Below are 19,507 nucleotides of genomic sequence, written 5' to 3' on the forward strand. Positions count from 1 at the left end.
AAAAAAAAAAAAAAAAAAAAAAAAAAAAGAGAAGAAAACACTCTAATAGACAGTGAGCACCAGCCAGCCAGAAGCCCAACATTTCTGGGGTCTCCTCTGCCACTCTACCTCTCCTCCAATCCTTCTACCCCTCTGCCCATCACGTACCTAGGCAAAAAATTGGCCTGAAGGATATACTTTGGTGATTGGGAAATTCCCAAATTCCTATTTCACAATTATATGAACCAATGAGAGAGAATGTTTTCCATTGATGTCTTCATGTTTTTCAGCCTACTAAAACTATGATGGGTTGCATTTTTCTTGAAGAATTGCAACATATTAAACTCGTTAAGGGGCCAGGCACAGTGGCTCATGCCTGTAATTCCAGCACTTTGGGAGGCCGAGACGGGCAGATCACCTGAGGTTGGGAGTTAGACTAGCCTGACCAACATGGAGAAACACCATCTCTACTAAAAATAAAAAATTAGCTGGGCATGATAGCGCAGTCCTGTAATCTCAGCTACACGGGAGGCTGAAGCTGGAGAATTGCTTGAACCTGGGACGTGGAGGTTGCAGTGAGCCAAGATCACTGCACTGCACTCCAGCCTGGGCAATAAGAGTGAGACTCCATCTCAAAAAAAAAAAAAAAAAAAAAACCAATAAACTGGTTCAGGAACATGACTTTTACATTGAGCCGCCAACTCCTATCAGGTAGTAAGTGATGTGTGGTTTGTGGAAAAAAAATAGAATAGGCCAATTTTATATTTAAAGAATGAAAAAGTTGGCCAGGCATGGTGGCTTATGCCTGTAATTCATGCATTTTGGGAGGCCAAGGCAGGTGGATCACCTGAGGTCAGGAACTTGAGACCAACCTGGCCAACATGGGGAAACCCCATCTCTACTAAAAATACAAAAATTAGTCGGGCGTGGTGGCGGGTGCCTATAATCCCAGCTATGTGGGAAGCTGAGGCAGGAGAATCACTTGAACCCAGGAGGCGGAGGCTGCAGTGAACTGAGATCATGCCACTGTACTCCGGCCTGGGCGACGAGAGCAAATCTCTGTCTCAAAAAAATGAAGAATGAAAAAATATAATGTTTTCATAATAAACTATAGGAAATATATGAAATACATCTATGTATCAAAGGTTGAGAAATGAGGACAGACTGATGTGACCAATAGATCTGGAAGAAGATACAGCGTCAGCATCACTTTTAAAAAAAGCTCTGGCTATGTCACCAAGTTAGAGCAATGCCCCAATGTGGCCTGACAATGCCTTCATCCTCACCATTCCCTCCAGGACATTAACAGTCCTGCCCTGTTGTCCCAAAAGCGCACTCACAGGGAAAAGGAACAGAAAGTCACCCCGCTGCCTTTCAGTGTTCACGGGCCCTTTTCCCTAAGGTATTCATTCTCCTTGTCAAATTGTTTCTGTTATAAAGCTAACCGCGTCAGTGCTACCAAAACTGAGAGCTGCAGTTTGCTTTTCCACCTGCTACAGATACCCACAAATGAGCCCCAGGGCTTGCCCCTGTATTTCCTATCACTCTGCCTTTTAACTGCTGCCAAATACACACACATCTTTCACCTCAAACCCGGTCTACTTTACCTGCTCATTGGACAGTGGATCTGATGTCTCTGCACCCAACAATAATTAAGCCAATACGTAAGCAAGATCTCACCTTTCCAAGATCTGTTCTGAGGAAGCCTTCAAAAACATCCTTAGACTTGCTATGAATAAAGGCTATGATGAACATGGAGAATTTGTGTGCATGTGTGCGCGCACGCACGCGCGCGCGCGCACACACCCACACCCACACACACACACACACACACACACACACACAGTCCCTCCTCCAGCCAAAACTCCAACATAGCCACAACCGTTGGTTGTTAGACTTGCAGACACTTTTATACTATGATGATGATCACATAGAATAACTAATTATATTTGCTATAGCCCAGGATCTTTCATGCTCTAATACTGGAGGCTCTTCTTCTCCCCCAGCCAAAGTCAAAAACTCAGTCCCTTAAAAGGGGATTAAGGGGAGGTGCCTCTGAATTAACCCATCATAACACATCCATCTCTCGATTTTATCAAGAAGGCTGATGCTATCCCAGGCAAGCCCTCCCCAGGGAGAGGAAGCCAGTAGAGAGTCATGGACAGCAGGAGCCACCAGCCAGGCACTGCCCCTCCTGACCACTGCAGAAAACCACCTCTCAGACCTCAAGGCATCCCTGATGACACTTTTTCTTTATCAGCAGGCACAAAGCAGGCATTTTTAGCCATCACCAGTTCATCTTTAGCGTGAACACCTCGCCTCTTACTCATCGTGCTATAGGAAAAATACCCAAAGGGCACCGATGGTCCTTAATATCCAATCAGCTCAAATGTCACTTCCTCAGACGTCCTCCCCACCCCCGACTCATCCCACACCAAGTCAGGCATGTACTTCAAAGCACCCTCGATTTTTCCTCCAAAGCATTTGCCAGTTTATAATCATAGAAAAAGCCAGGAGTCACCCTAGATTCTCATCTCTCCCTTAGTCCCTCCACCCTTCAACCCATTAGAAAGACTGGGGTGAGGGGTGGAGGACCAATGAAAAGATGCTGACTCTCCAACCAAAAACATACTCCAAATGCCTCCACTTCTCTCCATCTCTACTGCCATCTCTGCATTTCCAGCCACCATCACTCTCCCCCTGGGACCACAGTGGCAGCACTCACTGTTGCTCCTGCCTCCTCTTGCCTCCCTGCATTGCTCATAAAAAGCAGTCACCTCTGGGCCAGGTGTGGTGGCTCACGCCTGTAATTCCAGCATTTTGGGAGGCCAAAGCAGGCGGATCACTTGAGGTCAGGAGTTCGAGACCAGTCTGGTCAACATGGTGAAACCCTGTCACTACTAAAAATATAAAAATTAGCCAGGCATGGTGGTGCCTGCCTGTAGTCCCAGCTACCTGGGAGGCTGAGGCAGGAGAATGGCTTGAACCTGGAGGTTGAGGTGAGCCAAGATCATGCCATTGCACTCCAGGCCAGGCGACAGAATGAGATTCCATCTCCAAAAAAAAAAAAAAAAGCAGTCACCTCTGAAACTGATGACCACTCCCTCCTTTAACTCTGCAGTGGCTTCCTGTGCCCTTGAGACTAAAACCCGCACACTTGGACTGAAAACCTGTCCTACCAGGTCCCCACCCACCTTTCCAGCCCATCTCCTACCTACTCACCCCTTGGCAGCTACCTTGGCCTTTCGATTCCTTGAACTTGGCAGGGTTACTCCCACTTCTGGCCCTTTGCCTGTGCTGTGTCCTCTGCCTGGAATACTCTGACCCTAGCTATTAAAATGGTAGACTCCTTGTCACTCCATTTTCAGCTCCACTGTCCCTCTGAAAAGAAGCCTTCCCTGCCTGCCTTATGGAATGTTGGCCACCTCCCTGCCTCCCAAGTGGCCTCTCTTTATCTTTCCGCTGATGGCTATCACCGGTTGTTGTTTTCTTGTGCATTATCCAACATTCCCCCACATAGAATGTGAGCTCCATGAGAACAGGGGCTGAGTCTTGTTCACAGCAGAGAACCCAGCACACAGTAGGGCATGAATGAAATATCTACAGCATCAACAAGGATTTGGCCAGGAGTTCTACTCCTCATGGTAACTACTGGACAAGCACAATAGCGGGCATTTGAATGTTTGAAAGAAGGAAAAAAGAGTATGTGGACAAGAGGGGACATGAACGGAAAAATAGGTGAATTAATTGTACAAGGACACAAATGAATGTGACCTGCCGGTGATGATTGGTGACCCCTCCCCACTCTCTCTAACACGCCCTCACCTTATACTCTCCTGTCCCTCATCCTAGATGTTCTTCTTTCTCTTCCCCTATGCTTTTCCTCTGTCTCCTTATTTTCAGTTCTAGCACGCTGAAGACAAGACAGATGCCCTACAAGTGACTTTCATGGCCAGTAGCTTTCAAGGCTGGTGACCACAAAGTCTAGGTTTCTTCTCTGCATACCTCCTGGAGGGTTACCACATCCAGGAAACGAGCAGGGCTTTCTTCAGGCACAGACAGTGAAATCTGGGCTCGTAGAGGTGAGATCCTCTTTACCCTGTGTGCTAAACAACTGCAAGCAGGGACAAGAGCCCCAACAGTCATTCCGGCTGTTTCTTCGGGGTCCGCCTCCCTGGTGAGGCAGAGAGAAAGAACATCTCAAGTGCTATAGATTCTTCTGCACCAGTGGAAAGCAGCTGAGTTTCAAAGACTATTTGGTCTTCCTAAATAAACAGTGAACCTTTAAAGACAGTCATTATATCCTATTTATCTTTTCAGTGTTTATTGAATATAATATAAATCCTAAAATCAGGATAGTTTCTGGGAAATTTTAAGTGACCTCCTGCTGTGAAAATACAAAGAATACAAATCCCCTAAAAGTATAGAAGTAAATGGCTACAAGTAAGGAAATTCTTGAAGACCGAATAATTATTTCCTTGTTTGAAGAAAAGTAAATAAGAAAAGAAAACCACCTGGAGACCTCCAAAAAACCACTGCAGAGCAACGCAAAGGGAATATTATCCAGATGACTGAGAGGAAAGTATGGCTTTGAAATGATTTACTGCAACATCCAGAAGAAAAACACCAAAAACCTTTTTGGTATCCATAATAGAGAACAGAGTTTCTGTGCAACTGAAGGAGCAACAGAGAATCACAATGAATGTACAAGGTTAGCTGGGAAAACAACAGAAGAATTGTAAAGAAAGCAAAGGCAGGACCTGTCCTTTAAAGAAATTTCAGAGGACGGCCGGGCGCGGTGGCTCATGCCTGTAATCCTAGCACTTTGGGAGAGCGAGGTGGGTGGATCACCTGAGGCCAGGAGTTCAAGACCAGCCTGGCCGTCATGGTGAAACCCCATCTTTAAAAAAAAAAAAAAAAGAAGTAAAATTAAAAAAAAAAAAGAAGAAGAAAAATATTTCAGAGGACAAATCCTAATTCTGCCACTTACCATGTGTCCATAGAAAAACCCCATCTCCCAGATTTTAATACTCATCCCAAGACTTTTTGTAAGGCTTAAATATATACAGACATATACACACATATAAACAAATACATGAATACATATATTGGCAACACACAGGCACACACATGCACACACGAGTGTACATACACACACACACACACACAAACACAGGCAAAGCATCTTACTTAGAAGAGGCTCTCTGTAACCAATGGCTGCCTCATCTAAATCCTAGCCACTGTGCTCATTCCCACCTTTAAGCTTGTATTTGTTCTTGTTGAATATGTTCCCACCCATTCATACTTCTATTCGTCCTGCAGAGCCCAACAAAAGACACACTTCCTCTGAGAAGCCCATGGGGGTTTCTCCCCTCTGACCTTTCAATGCTGTCAGTGCTTTCGCTGAACATTATATTGAAAATAGTCTTCCTTGTATGAGTCTCTACACTTTTATATATAAGAGCTTAAGGAGAACACATACTTTCTGAAGTTAAAGGCTGTATTTTTTGAGACAGAATCTCACTCTGTTGCCCAGGCTGGAGTACAATGGCACAATCACAGCTCACTGCAACCTCGACCTCCTGGGCCCAAGTGATCCTCCTATCTCAGCCTCCCAAGTAGCTGGGACCACAGACGTACTACCACACCCAGCTAGGTTTTTTGTTTGTTAGTTTGTGGGTACAGATGGGGTCTCCCTATATTGCCCAGGCTGTATATATATTTTTATATCCTCCATAATGCTGGGAAATCTTGAGCTCAGAATCACTTGTCGAGTTGGGCTCTCTGGAGAGAGAATAAACAGGAAGGGTCTCTCCAACTTCAGAGTGACTGCTTGCCAGTGAGATCCCAGCTCACATTTACCTTCTGTAGAATCACGCTCTTATCACCCCTCCTTCAAGTAAGGTGGAGGGCCCAGAAGCCAAGAAGAAGGAAAAGAAGAAACAGTGAAGCTCAGAGACAACGAGAGTGAGTGCTCAATCAGGATTTATCATGGGAGAGAGAAGGGTTTTGTTGTTTTGAAATCACGGTAAATCTGGCAATGGGAGACTGGTTACCAGGATGAGTTTGCTGAACCCCTGGGTGATACATTTAAACATATCCCCATCTTACCTATATTGTGCTTGAAAGTGGCTTTGCACAAAGCTTTGACCTAGAGAAAGCTGAGCTGATGGTGACAGGCAGTTCTCAGAGGTTTTATTGGCTTCAGGTGGAAGCTGCAAAGAAATGAGGAAAGGAAGCCAGATTAGATACACCTCCCGTCACTCAAATGCTTCCAGACCAAGTCCATGCTTCCTCCTGGGCCCATATCATCCCTTTCTGGGCCTCTGTAGAAGTCTCAACATTCAGTGCTGCCTTTAGCATAACTCAACGCTCTTTCAATCCCCTGACCTCCCAAATTCTCTCGGACAAGAAGTGTATGTGTATTAGAAGAGAAACCTGAGCCTGAACCTTGGCTCACTCATTCTCACCAGCCTCGCCTATTCCCTCTAGATGGACAGCCCTGCGTGTTGTCTCTGTCCCCCTTAGCTTCAATATCTAGATGCCTCTTGCACATTTCTTTGGTTGGGCTCTTGCCATCACTTCAAACACATCCACACAAAATCTCTCTACCTGCCACCTGCCTGCTAAATCATTCCTGCCCACATTTTCCAGGGAGTCAGTTTTCACATAAGTGCTATCTTTTGCAGGCAAATCAGGCTTTTAGTTTTTCTGTTTTTGTTTTTGTTTTGTTTTGTTTTTGAGACAAAGCTTCGATGTCTCGCTCTGTCACCCAGGCTGCTGGAGTGCAGTGGTATGATTTCGGCTCACTGCAACCTCCACCTTCCGGGTTCAAACGATTCTCCTGTCTCAGCCTCCCAACTAGCTGGGATTACAGGAACCCTCCACCACACCTGGATAGTTTTTTGTATTTTTAGTAGAGAGTGGGTTTCACCATGTTGGCCAGGCTGGTCTCAAACTCCTGACCTCAAGTGACCCACCCACCTCAGCCTCCCAAAGTGCTGAGATTACAGGCGTGAGCCACCAAGCCTGGCCAAGAAGCTTTTAGGTTTTCAATTTGGTGAACAAGCTTCCTTCACTCCGTTTATCAGTCCCTGTGTCCTTTGCATTCCCCTGGTTTCCTTGTTTCCTGTGGCTGCTGTAGCAAATTATCACAAACAGGGTTTGTAAACAATAGCTTATTCTCTCACTGCATTGAAATCAAGGTGTTAGCAGGGCTGCACTCCTCCCAGAGACTCTAGGGGAGAGTCTGTTCCTTGACTCTTCCAACTCTGGTGGCTGCCAGAATTCCTTGGCTGGGACCACATCACTCCAATTTTCAAATCTAGCATCTTCAACTCTCGCTCTGCTCTGTCTTCATGCAGCTTTCTCCTGTGTGTGTCTCAAATCTCCCCCAGCCTCTCTTTTACAAGAACATTGGTAGTGCATTTAGGGCCCACCTGGATAATCCAGGTTAATGGACCCCATCTCAAGATTCTTAATCACATCTCCAAAGTCTTTACCATAGAAGGTAATGATATGATTTGGCTGTGTCCCAACCCAAATATCATCTTGAACTGTAATCCCCATAATCCCCGCATCTCTAGAGAAAGATCAGGTGGGAGGTGATTGGATCATGGGGGTGGTACCCCCATGTTGTTCTCGTGTCAGTGAGTGAGTTCTCATGAGATCTGATGGTTTTATAAAGAGTGCTTCCCCCTTTGCTGCTCACTCTTCTGCCTTCTGCTGCCTTGTGAAGATGGTGCCTGCTTCCTCTTCCACCATGATTGTAAGTTTCCTGAGGCCTCCCCAGCCATGTGGAACTGTAAGTCAATTAAACCTCTTTCCTTTGTAAGTTACCCAGTCTCAGGAAATCCTTTATAGGAGTGTGAAAACAGACTAATACAGGTAACAGCTACAAGATGCAGCCATTAGGATCTCATATCTTCGGGAGTCATTTTTTTAGCCTGTCTCACCCCAGGGCTTCTGTGTGCCCTAATGCCACCAACCTCCTCTGGACTCCTACCACTTCCAAAATGAGTAATTCAACCTTTCTAGTTTCCCTAAATTTATTCTTCACACCCTACCCGTTGTCTACCACACACGGGACACATTTTCTTTATTAAGGCCCTGTTATGCCAAAATTTCTGTCCTGGAAGAGGTCTGTCCCTACGGGCAATCCAGAATCAAAGCCATTCATAATATAAAGCCATTTAATAAAATATAAACTTATCTACATAAATATCTATGTAAGGCCCCACATAAAATATACCCTAGAACAGCACCTCTCAGCTTTTTCATCATCACGCCACTCCTGGAGTCTTTTTAGACAACTTTTCCTAACATTGTCACCATGAAACTTGAATACCATAGATACACTGTGCATGTGTCTATGTATACCTTTAGACGAACAGGCAGGCAGTGAGTTGTACGTAAAGACCTGGGTGAAATTAGAGGCAAATGTTGAAGGATTTTAGAAAGGAGACGACAGAACCAGGCAAAAGGAACATATGTGAAGCATCTGGGGTAAGGTGTGCAATTTACTTCAAAATGCATCCAAAAAATAAGATGAGGGGAAAAAAAGATATGAGTAATGAGTGGATAGAGAGACAGATGGGTAAATGTGTGATAAAGCAAATTTAGTACAACATAAGTTGTAGAATCTAGGTGATGACGATGAGTGCTCACTGCATAATTAAGTCAACTTTTCCATATGTTTGAAATTTCTCATAAAATATTGAGATGAATAAGTTATGAGTGCTCAAAATGGTCATTCTTATATGTCTCAATATTTTATGACACTCAATTTGCCTAGAATACAGGATGTGCAAAGCGAAGTTGAAAACGGGGCTGGAGAGTGAGTCTCGTGATGCAATGGGTACGGACTTCTATGTGCTAAGGGAGACTACCTGGCTTAGTGAACAGCATGGTACCAGGGTCAAGAATGTCCAAATCAGGCTGGACGCAGTGGCTCATGCCTGTAATCCCAGCATTTGGGGAGGCCGAGGAGGGTGGATCACCTGAGATCAAAAGTTTGAGACTAGCCTGGCCAACATAACAAAACCCCATCTCTACCACACACACACACACACACACACACACACACACACACACAAATTAGCCAGGCATGGTGGCAGGCACCTGTAATCCCAGCTACTTGGGCGGCTGAGGCAGCAGAATCACTTGAACCCTGGAGGAGGAAGTTGCAGTGGGCCAAGATCGTGACATTACACTCCAGCCTGGGCCACAAGAGTGAAACTCCATCTCAAAAATACAAACAAACAAAAACAAACTAACAAAAGAATGTCCCAATCCCCACACCGTCACTTGATTACAAGTTACTCAACTGCTCTGATCCAGCTAAAAAATTTACTTAATTTATTTGCTCCATGATTTCCCAACTGTAATAAAGGGATAATAACAGAAACTGTCTGATAGGGATGCACTGAGTATTTAATGAGTTTATATATATAAAACGTAAGGCCGGGGATGGTAGTTCATGCCTGTAATCCCAGGTTGAGGTGGGCGGATCACCTGAGGTCAGGAGTTTGAGATCAGCCTGGCCAACATGGTAAAACTCCATCTCTACTAAAAATACAAAAATTAGCCTGGTGTGGTGGCGCATGCCTGTAGTCCCAGCTACTCAGGAAGCTGAAGCAGGAGAATTGTTTGACCCCAGGAGGTAGAGGTTGCAGTGAACCAAGATCGTAGCACTGCACTCCAGCCTGGGCGACGGAGTGAGACTCTGTCTCAAATAATAATAATAATGATGATAATAATAATAGATCATATATATAAAACATTTAGAACCATGCCTGACACAAAGCACAGTGTAGGTGGCGGTTGTTGTGACACAAGGGGAAGTACCTGACGGTTTTGAACTCAGGTGGTAACAAGGTGCTGGGAGAGATGCTTTAACTTGACAGCTACTGACTTCCAGATGAAGAAGTCTAAGTTTGGAGGTTAGGACCCAGATTAGGATGCTCAAGGTTTCAGGAAACAACAGGATACAGTAGAGCAGGAACCATGAAAATGAAAAGGAGGGGTGGATTTAGGACACTTGTGGATGTAGCTCACCACTCAGCCCCTGACTAGGGGAGCAGAGGAATGTAAGCAATCTCAAGGATCCAGTCTGGTGACTGAAGAGCACCCATTCCATTCACAGAAAGGTAAAGTCAAAAGGAGATGTGGGTTTGGGAGGGGCATTCTGGGTTTGAGGTAACTCAACATCCAGGCAGAGATATTCATGACAAATAGGTGAAGGGCATTCAAGGAGCTTAGATGCATAGTGGATCCAGCATATTTTGACTGCCCTATATCCACTACACCTCTTTTGGTGGTAGTAACCCCCATTTTGGAACCCTGAATCCTGTCCATACATGGGGAGGGCTCTTTAATCAGGGGTCCTGCCCTCACCTGGCAGTGGATAGGCCCATGACCCAAGCAAGCCACACTGAGATGCTCCCACTCTGAATGCAAATCATGAACCCAGTGGCCAAAGGCTGAAAACATTTATGCAGGCTGTGCTGTCCAGGGAAGAGAATGGAGCAGTTGCTGCTGCTGAGATACCCTCAGAGCTATCTGATTCTTGACACTTCCAAGCTGGTCCTTCAGCCTTCCCTGTCATACAGCGTGAGGCTCCTTGGCCTTCTAAGTTTTATCCTTGTTTGAGTCAGCTCAAGTTGGTTGCTGTTGTTTGCAACCCAAGAATTCATAGTGACACAGGACGCTTCAGAACAGCATTAGGAGAGGCTATAGACAGGATTACCCAGGGAAGGGCATGGAGAAAGAAAATCCTGAAAGAGGCTGGAGTGAGGGACAGCAGGGGGTCATTCACAAAGCATGGATGATGAGTCAAACATGCTGGCTCTGCTCTGTTAGCAGAATGACACTCAGCCTCTTTCTCTGAGCCTCATTCTCCATCTAACACATCAACTTCATGGAGCTGCCATTAAAATCACAAGGGGTGACCCAGATGGTGGCTCATACCTATAATCCCACCACGTTGGGAGGCCAGGGTGGGAGAATTGCTTGAATCCGAGAGTTTGAAACCAGCCTAGACAACATAGTGAGACCGTATCTCTACAAAAAATAAAAAAATTAAGCAGGTGTGGTGTGCATGCCTGCAGTCACAGCTACTCAGGGGGGCTGAGGCAGGAGGATCACTGGAGCCCAGGAGGTCAAGGCTGCAGTGAGCTATGATCACTCCACTGCATTCAGCCTGGGCAACAGAGTGAGACCCTATCTCAAAAAATGAATAAATAAAAATAAACAAAATCGCAAGAGATGACATGTATTGTGTATCTTCCCTGCACACAGTCAGCACTTAAGACATGTCGGCTTCCTCCTCCTCTCCCCAGCCTCATCCCCTACTTAATTCTGCAAAAGCGGCATTTTCTGGAGAGCAAACTGGCAAAAAGATTGTGTTAGTGTTTCTAACAGGGTAATAAAAACGTGGCCTCTTTGCAGGCTGAAAACATTTGAGAATCAGTACATTAACAGAAAAGAAAGCGGCCCTTATGGTTTTTATTCCAGCTTCAAACAAATCTCGCTACATGGCTTTCCTACATCTTGAAAACAGAAATAACCTCAAAGAGAAAAAATCAGAGTTGCACAGAGGATAGGAGCTTTCCTTCTAGGGAAGGGAAAATGGAGTTTCACGCCGGATAATCCCAACAGCCCTGTTCTCTACCTTCAAGCGTACACAGCCAGGCCTCCACGGGCAGAACAATTTTCTGAGAGCAAATTTCAGGGGAGGCTTTGACCCCAGACAGAGAACGAGATCTTTTCTGGTTTCAATCAGGTCAAACTAAGGGCGGGGTGACCTCCTCTCTCTGGCCAACAGCCACACCCTAGTCTTGCGTGGTTGGTCTACTCCTCGCATACCTGGCCCCTTAAGGAACAGGAAGCAGCTGGTGAGGTGGAGGCCAGGGAGCGAGGGGCAAAGGGGTCTGGAATCAGGCTGCGGGATAGGCAGGCCTAGTCAGGTTGGGCCCTGTCAGCTACGTAGGAGTCTGGATTTTGTTCTGTGTGCTATGGGAAGCCAATAGGGAAATTTAAGCAGAAGAGGGACGAGCTCTTATTTCCTTTCTATCTGGCTGTAGTGTGGAGTATATTGCCGTGGGACCTACTCAAAATTGGAAAACCAGTTATGGCTGCTTTTACTTGTGTCTTGAAGTTGTTAAAAAGAATAATTGGCCGAGAACAGTGGCTCACACCTGTAATCCCAGCACTCTGGGAGGCCGAGGTGGGCGGATCACGAGGTCAGGAGTTCGAGACCAGCCTGGCCAACATAGAGAAACCCTGTCTCTACTAAAAATAATTTGCTGGCCGTGGTGGCATGTGCCTGTAGTCCCAGCTACTCAAGAGGTTAAGGCACAAGAATCGCTTGAACTCAAGAGGTGGAGGTTGTGGTGGGCCAAGACTGAGCCACAGCAGAAGTTGTGGTGAGCCAAGATTGAGCCACAGCACTCCAGTCTGGACAACAGAGTGAGACTCCATCTCAAAATAAATAAATAAATAAAATTCTTGTCAGGCTTTCTTGGCTTAAATAAACTCGATATTATCTCCAAGAAAGGTCTGGGGGTGATGCACCACAATTAGAAACAAAGGCTCTAGGCTGGGTGTGGTGGTTCATGCCTGTAATCCCAGCGCTTTTGGAGGCCGAGGCAGGCAGATCATGAGGTCAGGAGTTCGAGACCAGCCTGACCAACATGATGAAACCCCATCTCTAGTAAAAAGAAAAAAATTAGCCAGGCATGGTGGCACGCGCCTGTAATCCCAGCTACTCAGGAGGCTGAGGCAGGAGAATTGCCTAAACCCAGGAGGTGGAGGTTGCAGTGAGCCAAGATCACGCCACTGCACTCCAGCCTGGGCAACAGAGTGAGACTCCATCTCAATAATAATGATAAAAAAAAAAGAAAGAAAAGAAAAAGAAAGAAAAGAAAAGAAGAAACAAAGGTTCTAAAGCAGTGGCTTTCAACTTGGTTAGGGGGATGGTGATTCTTTCGCCATTCCCATTCCCATCCCAGGGGATATTTGGCAATCTCTGAAAACATTTTTGGCTATCACAAAAGTCAAATGCCTAGTCTAGATGCCCACTAGACTGGCATCTAGTATGTAGGGGGTGCTAGTCATGCTGCGATGAACAGGACAGCCCTCCTCAGAAAAGAATGAGCCAGCCACAAACATCCAACAGTGTTGAAATTAGGGAGCCCTGTTACAGAGTTGAGCTTACTAGATTTGGGTCCTAGCTCTCTCACTTACTAACTGTGTGACTGGGGACAAGTTACTTAACCTCTCTGTGATCTTCTCCACCCTTAAGCCCAATGCTTTCTCCTGCTAACACGAGATAGAAAAAGAAAATTGAAAGTCTGTCTACCCACCTACCTTACAAGGAGGAAGATCTGCCTAGTATAGCCAGGAAGAGAGGAAGGAAAAAAAAAAAACAGGCTAAGAGGCTTTTCCTATGCAGCCAGCAGGAAGAGGTACCACCTATCTCTAAGTCTCCTCTCTCCCACCATGGGAAATTGAGAAAGCATGAGGAATGCTTTAGGGAAAGGAATCCGGCACACTGGCGTTAGAATAGACAAATCCAGGTTTATTTCTATCTCTACAACTAGAATTTGAGTGACCTTGAGCAACTTAACCTAAATTTCCATTAACTGTAAAACGTGAGTTACCTTTATAATAGTAAAGCATGATAATTAATTTAGTCAATCACTTCAAGAATTTATTGTCTACTGTATGTCAGGTAGAGAAATAAATCATAAAAGCATCAAGTTAGATGCTTGGCACTAACAAACATTCAATAAACAGTATATTTTAAAAAATATATATCCTTCTGATTTCAAAATGTGTTCACTATAAACTTGAGGAATATACAGTATAGTAGACATATGTTTATCTGCTCAGCATTCCTTTCTTTGGGGAAGCAAACTGTTCCATTTCTATAAAAGCTCTCCTTGGCCCACGTTCACCCCCACAGGCATGCAACCCAGCTGCACCCAATTAGAATATTCCATCCTTCTGGCCACATGCCCAGGAATGGACATGCGAACCAAGCTGAGACAATCAGACTCTTCCCTGGGCTTTTTCTGGAATCCCAAGCTCTAAAGACTACGTGAGCATTGCAGAAGGCCATCTTGTTACCATCTGGGCATAGCCAGTCTGAAAAGGAAGCCAGAGACAAGGGATAGAGACACAGTCAAAGACTTGTTGATGTTGTCTGAGTCCCTGGATCCAGCCCTACCTGAAGCTGGTTTGACCCTTGGACTTGCAAGTTATAAAAGTCAATAAATGCCCTTTCCTTAAGTAGGACCAAGTTAAATTTCTGTCACTTACAACTAAAAGGGTCAGAATAAGATAAACAGAAAATCATGGTAAGTAAAAGAAATCACCCATAATCTCACAAACCAGAGAAACTACCATGACCTTTGAATGTGTGGTCCTCCCAGGTTTTACTAGGGTGATTATTTGCTTTGATTCATTTGTATGTTTTGGGAATGACTAGGGTGATTATTTTTAAAATAAGAAAATAGGCTTTCAAACCAGTAGGCTTGAATCCCGACTCTGTCATTTACTTAGTTGTGTTGTCCTTTACTTAGCTGTGTTGTGATATAAGTAACAATATATCAGAAGGTGACCTAACCTCTCTGATATACGGAACTTATATGGTTATGTTCTCCTTTTCTTGAAGTTGTAAGATGACATTTTAAAAGAGAAAGAAAAACAGACAGGTAACAGCTGGAAAACATAAAGGAAACAAGCAAGAAAAAAAGACTAAGCTTCCTGTACTGTTCATTCTTTATTACACTAGAATGATGGGCTCCAAGCAAATACTGAAGGGATGGGAAGGTGATGGTTGAAAGATCTAAGCACTTTCCAAGAGCTTTTTATTTGATTAATGAAAAACATGAGAATACGTGTCCAGATTTAAAACGAAACCAAAAAACTGGTCAAACAGTTCTCATGGCTACATCTGGATGAGCCATGTGATACATCAAAAGTTATGTTATTGATTAATTATCAAAGCTCATGAAACTTTTTTTCTATTACAGCAGATTATTCGTGGATGTTGTTAAAGTAACTTTGCTCACTCACTGAGATGGAATTATCAAAGCTCATGAAACTTTTCCTCTATTACAGCAGATTATTCACAGATGTTGTTAAAATAACTTTGCTCACTCATTGATATGGTTTGGCTCTGTGTCCCCATCCAAATCTCATCTCAAATTGTAATCCACACATGTCGAGGGAGGGCCTAATGGGAGATTATTGGATCATGGAGAGGGTTTCCCCCATGCTGTTCTTGTGATTGTGAGTGAGTTCTCATGAGATCTGATGGTTTTATAAGGGCTTTTCCCCCTTCACTCTCTCTTTCTTGACACCTTGGAAAGGAGGTATTTAATTCCCCTTCCACCATGATTGTAAGTTTCCTGAGGCCTCCCCATCCATGTGGAACTGTGAGTCAATTAAACCTCTTTATAAATTATCCAGTCTCAGGTATATCTCATTTTTTTCTTTTCTCTTCTATTTTTTTTTTTTTTGAGACAGAGTCTTGCTATATCACTCAGGCTGGAGTATAGTGGCCGATCTCAGCTCACTCTGCCTCCCAAATTCAAATGATTCTCCTGCCTCAGCTTCCTGAGTAGCTGAGATTACAGGAGTGTGCCACCGTGCCTGGCTAATTTTTGTCTTTTTAGTAGAGATGGGGTTTCACCATGTTGACCAGGCTGGTCTTGAGCTCTTGACCTCAAGTGATCCCCCTGCCTCGATCTCCTACTAAAGTGCTGGGATTACAGGTGTGAGCCACCACACCCAACCTCAGGTATTTCTTTATAGCAGCATGAGAACAGACGAATGCTTTCATAATATAGTAACTTCATTCGCTTTTACTTTCTTAAGTGGGAGATAAAAGACTAGCATTACAGCATAAGCCATCATTGAGCAAAGTCCATAAAGATCATAACTGATTAGCTGTGTTTTAACAAATTATTGTAGTGCTTTCCTCCTCTGAAAGGTCTGGGGTTTCATCAAAACCTGGGGATGCTAAATGCACATGTGTAAAAATCATCCATCCTGTGTCTTGAGAGAAAAAGTTAACGGTTGGTGCTCTGTAGAATACAGACCTGAGGAAGCAATGGTAGAGTTCAAATGGCACTGTCTGCAAATAAGGAATGGTACTCATGGCCTTGGATGGCCACATTAATGTATGGAATATAGACCAAAGAAAAGACTTTTCATATTTTGAGCCAAAATGAACCTCTATTCATTCATATCACTGGAACAAAGAGAATGAGAAATAATAGAATGGGAGGAAACGCCTTGTCTGAAACAACATAGTTAAGAGAAGGGAGCAGGGAACAGACTGTGCATATAGTAGCCAGAATATATAGGAATCTAAGAATCTCAACTGCAAGATTCAGTTTTGAGGAGTTGAGTCGACATTTAAAAGAAAAGAAGAAAATCCAGTCCATTGTGTTGTTTTGAGAGTGACCAACCTTCTCAGACACCGACCCTCGGGATGAACCCTCCAGGTCCTCATGTACACGATCCAGCAACCAGAGCAGGAATTCCAGAGCGTCGTGCTGGGAATTGCCTTGGAACTGAGAGCCATACTTGGAAACTGCATTCTGAAAGGAAAAAAGGAAATTCAGAGGTGAATTTGGCCCCTTATACAACCAAATGAAGACTATGTGAGCACCAGGTCTACCAAGTGGTCATTATTCATCCCTGACCTGGGATGACAGCATGCAAACAGCCAGGATAGAAATGTTCTTTCTTGCCAAAGTCCACCCTTCTGGGGCAATGTCCCCAAACAGTATGAGGGTCTCTGTATATGGGGGAAGAAGTTTTCTTTCCAGAGGACTGCTGATGTATGTCCTATCCTTTGAAAACCCACAGGGTTGTCTCTGTTGAATATTTTGATACTGTTGACCATCTGACCCACTGAAGCTTTCTTCCTGTGACTGCTGCAATCCAATGCTCCACTAGTCTTGCCCCCACTGGTGTATTCTCACTCTGTCTCTCTCTGTTCACCTATGTGATGAACAGGCTTCTCTCCCAACTTTCTCTCCCTCACTGATTTTACTCATTCTGATAGCTTCCACTCTTTCTTCTTTCAGAATATCCACATTTGCAGTGAAGTTGATTTCCTTAAATACCATGTATGTAGCTCCTCTGCTGCCTCTTTCTAATATGTATGAAATTTAAGGATACAAACTTGTTTCTGTGGGTTAGATCATCAGATGGTTGAGCCAGCCCTTCACTCCTTTGACAAGTATGTATTGAGTGCCAACCACATGCCAGGCACTATTCTAGGGACTGGGAATACAACAGTGAACAAAACAGATAAAGTCTCACTGCCCTCGTGGTGTTTCCATTCCTGGTACCCCTTGCACTGTCCTTCTGTTAAACTGTGTAGCAATTTTGTCATTTTCTGCATACATGCCCATTCCAGCTTTTTAAAAGTTTATTTCAAAGAGTAATATATGCACATCCTAAAAAACAATAATTCAATAAAAAAGGATGATAATAAAGTCTTCTTTCTACCTGGCCTCCATTCCACGGTACCCCTTCTCAGGGGGCAGTCACTTTTACCAGTTCCTTAAACATCTTTCCAGGGACTTTTGTTATACATGTGTAAGCATACGGGCATCTGGGTGGAAGCAAATCACTTGTCTGTGTGTGCACACATGCATATGCACACAGCACATTATGGCTGTGGGCCCCACTCTTAGACTGCAGAGCCAAGCCTCCAGCCTCATCCCACGCAGCTGTGTTCTCTGTTCACGTCTGCCAAAGGGACTGGTCTTAGCAAGGCTGAGGACCAGGACAATCCTTACCACTGTCATTTAAATCAAATGGTCTGGGTTTTTTTTTTTTTCCCCCTTTCATTCTTTCTTTTAATTTTCCCTTGAGATTTAAAAGAGACTTTTAAAGGCCAGGCACAGTGGCTCATGCCTGTAATCCCAATACTTTGAGAGGCCTAGGCGGGTGGATCGCTTGAGGTCAGGAGTTCAAGATCTGCCTGGCCAATATGGTGAAACCCCATCTATACTAAAAATACAAAAATTAGTCGGGCATGGTGGCAAGTGCCTGTAGTCCCAGCTATTCGGGATGCTGAGGTGGGAGGATCCCTTGAGCCCAGGAGTTCTAGGCTGTAGTGTGCTATGCCAATCGGGTGTCCACACTAAGCTCAGCATCAATACGGTGACCTCCCAGGAGCAGCGGACCACCAAGTTGCCAAAGGAGGGGTGAACCGGCCCAGGTTGGAAATGGAGGTCAAAACTCCTGTGCTGATCAGTGGTGGGACCACACCTTTGAATAGCCACTGCACTCCAGTCTGGGCAACCATCTCTAAAAAATAAAATAAAATAAATACAAAAATTAGCTGTGCATGGTGGTACATGAATGAAATCCCAGCTACTTGGGAGACTGAGGCAAGAGAATCACTTGAACCCAGGAGGTAGAGGTTGCAGTGAGCAGAAATCGCACCACTGTATTCCAGCCTGGGTGACATAGTGAGACACTGTCACAAAAAAAATAAAAATAAAGGAGACTTTAGGATGAGACAAAGCAAAAATGCAAGATTTAATTAATTGAAATGCTGGTTCTGACTTTTTTTTTTTTCAAGACGGAGTTTCACTCTTGTTGCCCAGGCTGGAGTACAATGGTGCAATCTCAGCACACTGCAACTTCCTCCACCCGGGTTCAAGTGACTCTCCTGCCTCAGCCTCCCAAGTAGCTGGGATTACAGGCACCCACCACCACACCCAGCTAATTTTTTTTATTTTTAATAGAGATGGGCTTTCACCATGTTGGCCAGGCTGGTCTTGATCTCCTGACCTCAGGTGATCCGCCCACCTTGGCCTCCTAAAGTATGGCTCTGAGTCTTTATGCCAATCACATTAGTTTGGATTCTCCCCCCAGGCTTCTCTGCACGTTGATTCCCAAGTAGGGCTACCAGATTTAGCAAATAAAAATACAAGATGCCCAGTTAGATTTGAATTTCACATAAACAATGAATATATTTTTAGTAGAAATACGTCTGTTCCATGCAATATTTGGGATGTATTTACACTAAAAAGCTATTCATTTTTTATCTGCAATTAAAAGTCAGCTGGGCATGGTATATTTTTCATCTGGCAGCCCTACCCTCAAACAACCCTGAAACCCATCTTCTTGTACCAACATTCTCTTCTGGGTGAGCAGCCGTCCCTTCGAAATGAAATCTCTAAAACCAGCTCATCCCTTTAATGTAGTGTCATCTTTCAGGTTCTGTTTCATATCACTCAGCTGTCAAGGAGTCTGGATGCTGTTCCCAAATGTCTCCACCCTTCCCCTATAGAAAAGTCTCATGCCAACTGCTGACTGAGTTCCACTTACAGCTGACCCAGACAACAATATCTACCTAGGTTCACCCCTTGCCAACCCACTAACTTCGTGGTAGACCAGGCCAATTTTCCTACAGCTCGGCTGGCTATTGTCATGCCCTGACTCTAAATCTTCCTTATTCTCCTGCTTACTACCAAATAGTCCAAGCACC

At 44.5% G+C, this 19,507-nt stretch overlaps 1 protein-coding gene across 1 annotated transcript in view; it reads right to left on the reverse strand.

Annotated features, from left to right (window-relative positions):
• The window catches only part of USP43 (ubiquitin specific peptidase 43), an 86,909-nt gene that overhangs the window by 57,778 nt on the left and 9,624 nt on the right, over nucleotides 1–19,507 (reverse strand). The window contains exons 2-3 of the mRNA XM_032279377.1: nucleotides 16,461–16,592; nucleotides 6,091–6,194 (exon numbers count right to left, since the gene is read on the reverse strand). Of these exons, the coding sequence (XP_032135268.1) occupies nucleotides 6,091–6,194; nucleotides 16,461–16,592 (236 nt within the window). The remainder of the gene's footprint in view (nucleotides 1–6,090; nucleotides 6,195–16,460; nucleotides 16,593–19,507) is intronic.

This window comes from Sapajus apella, unplaced genomic scaffold (genome assembly GCF_009761245.1).
Source record: "Sapajus apella isolate SASKATOON/1434 unplaced genomic scaffold, GSC_monkey_1.0 scaffold12, whole genome shotgun sequence".
Taxonomy (NCBI): Eukaryota; Metazoa; Chordata; class Mammalia; order Primates; family Cebidae; genus Sapajus; species Sapajus apella.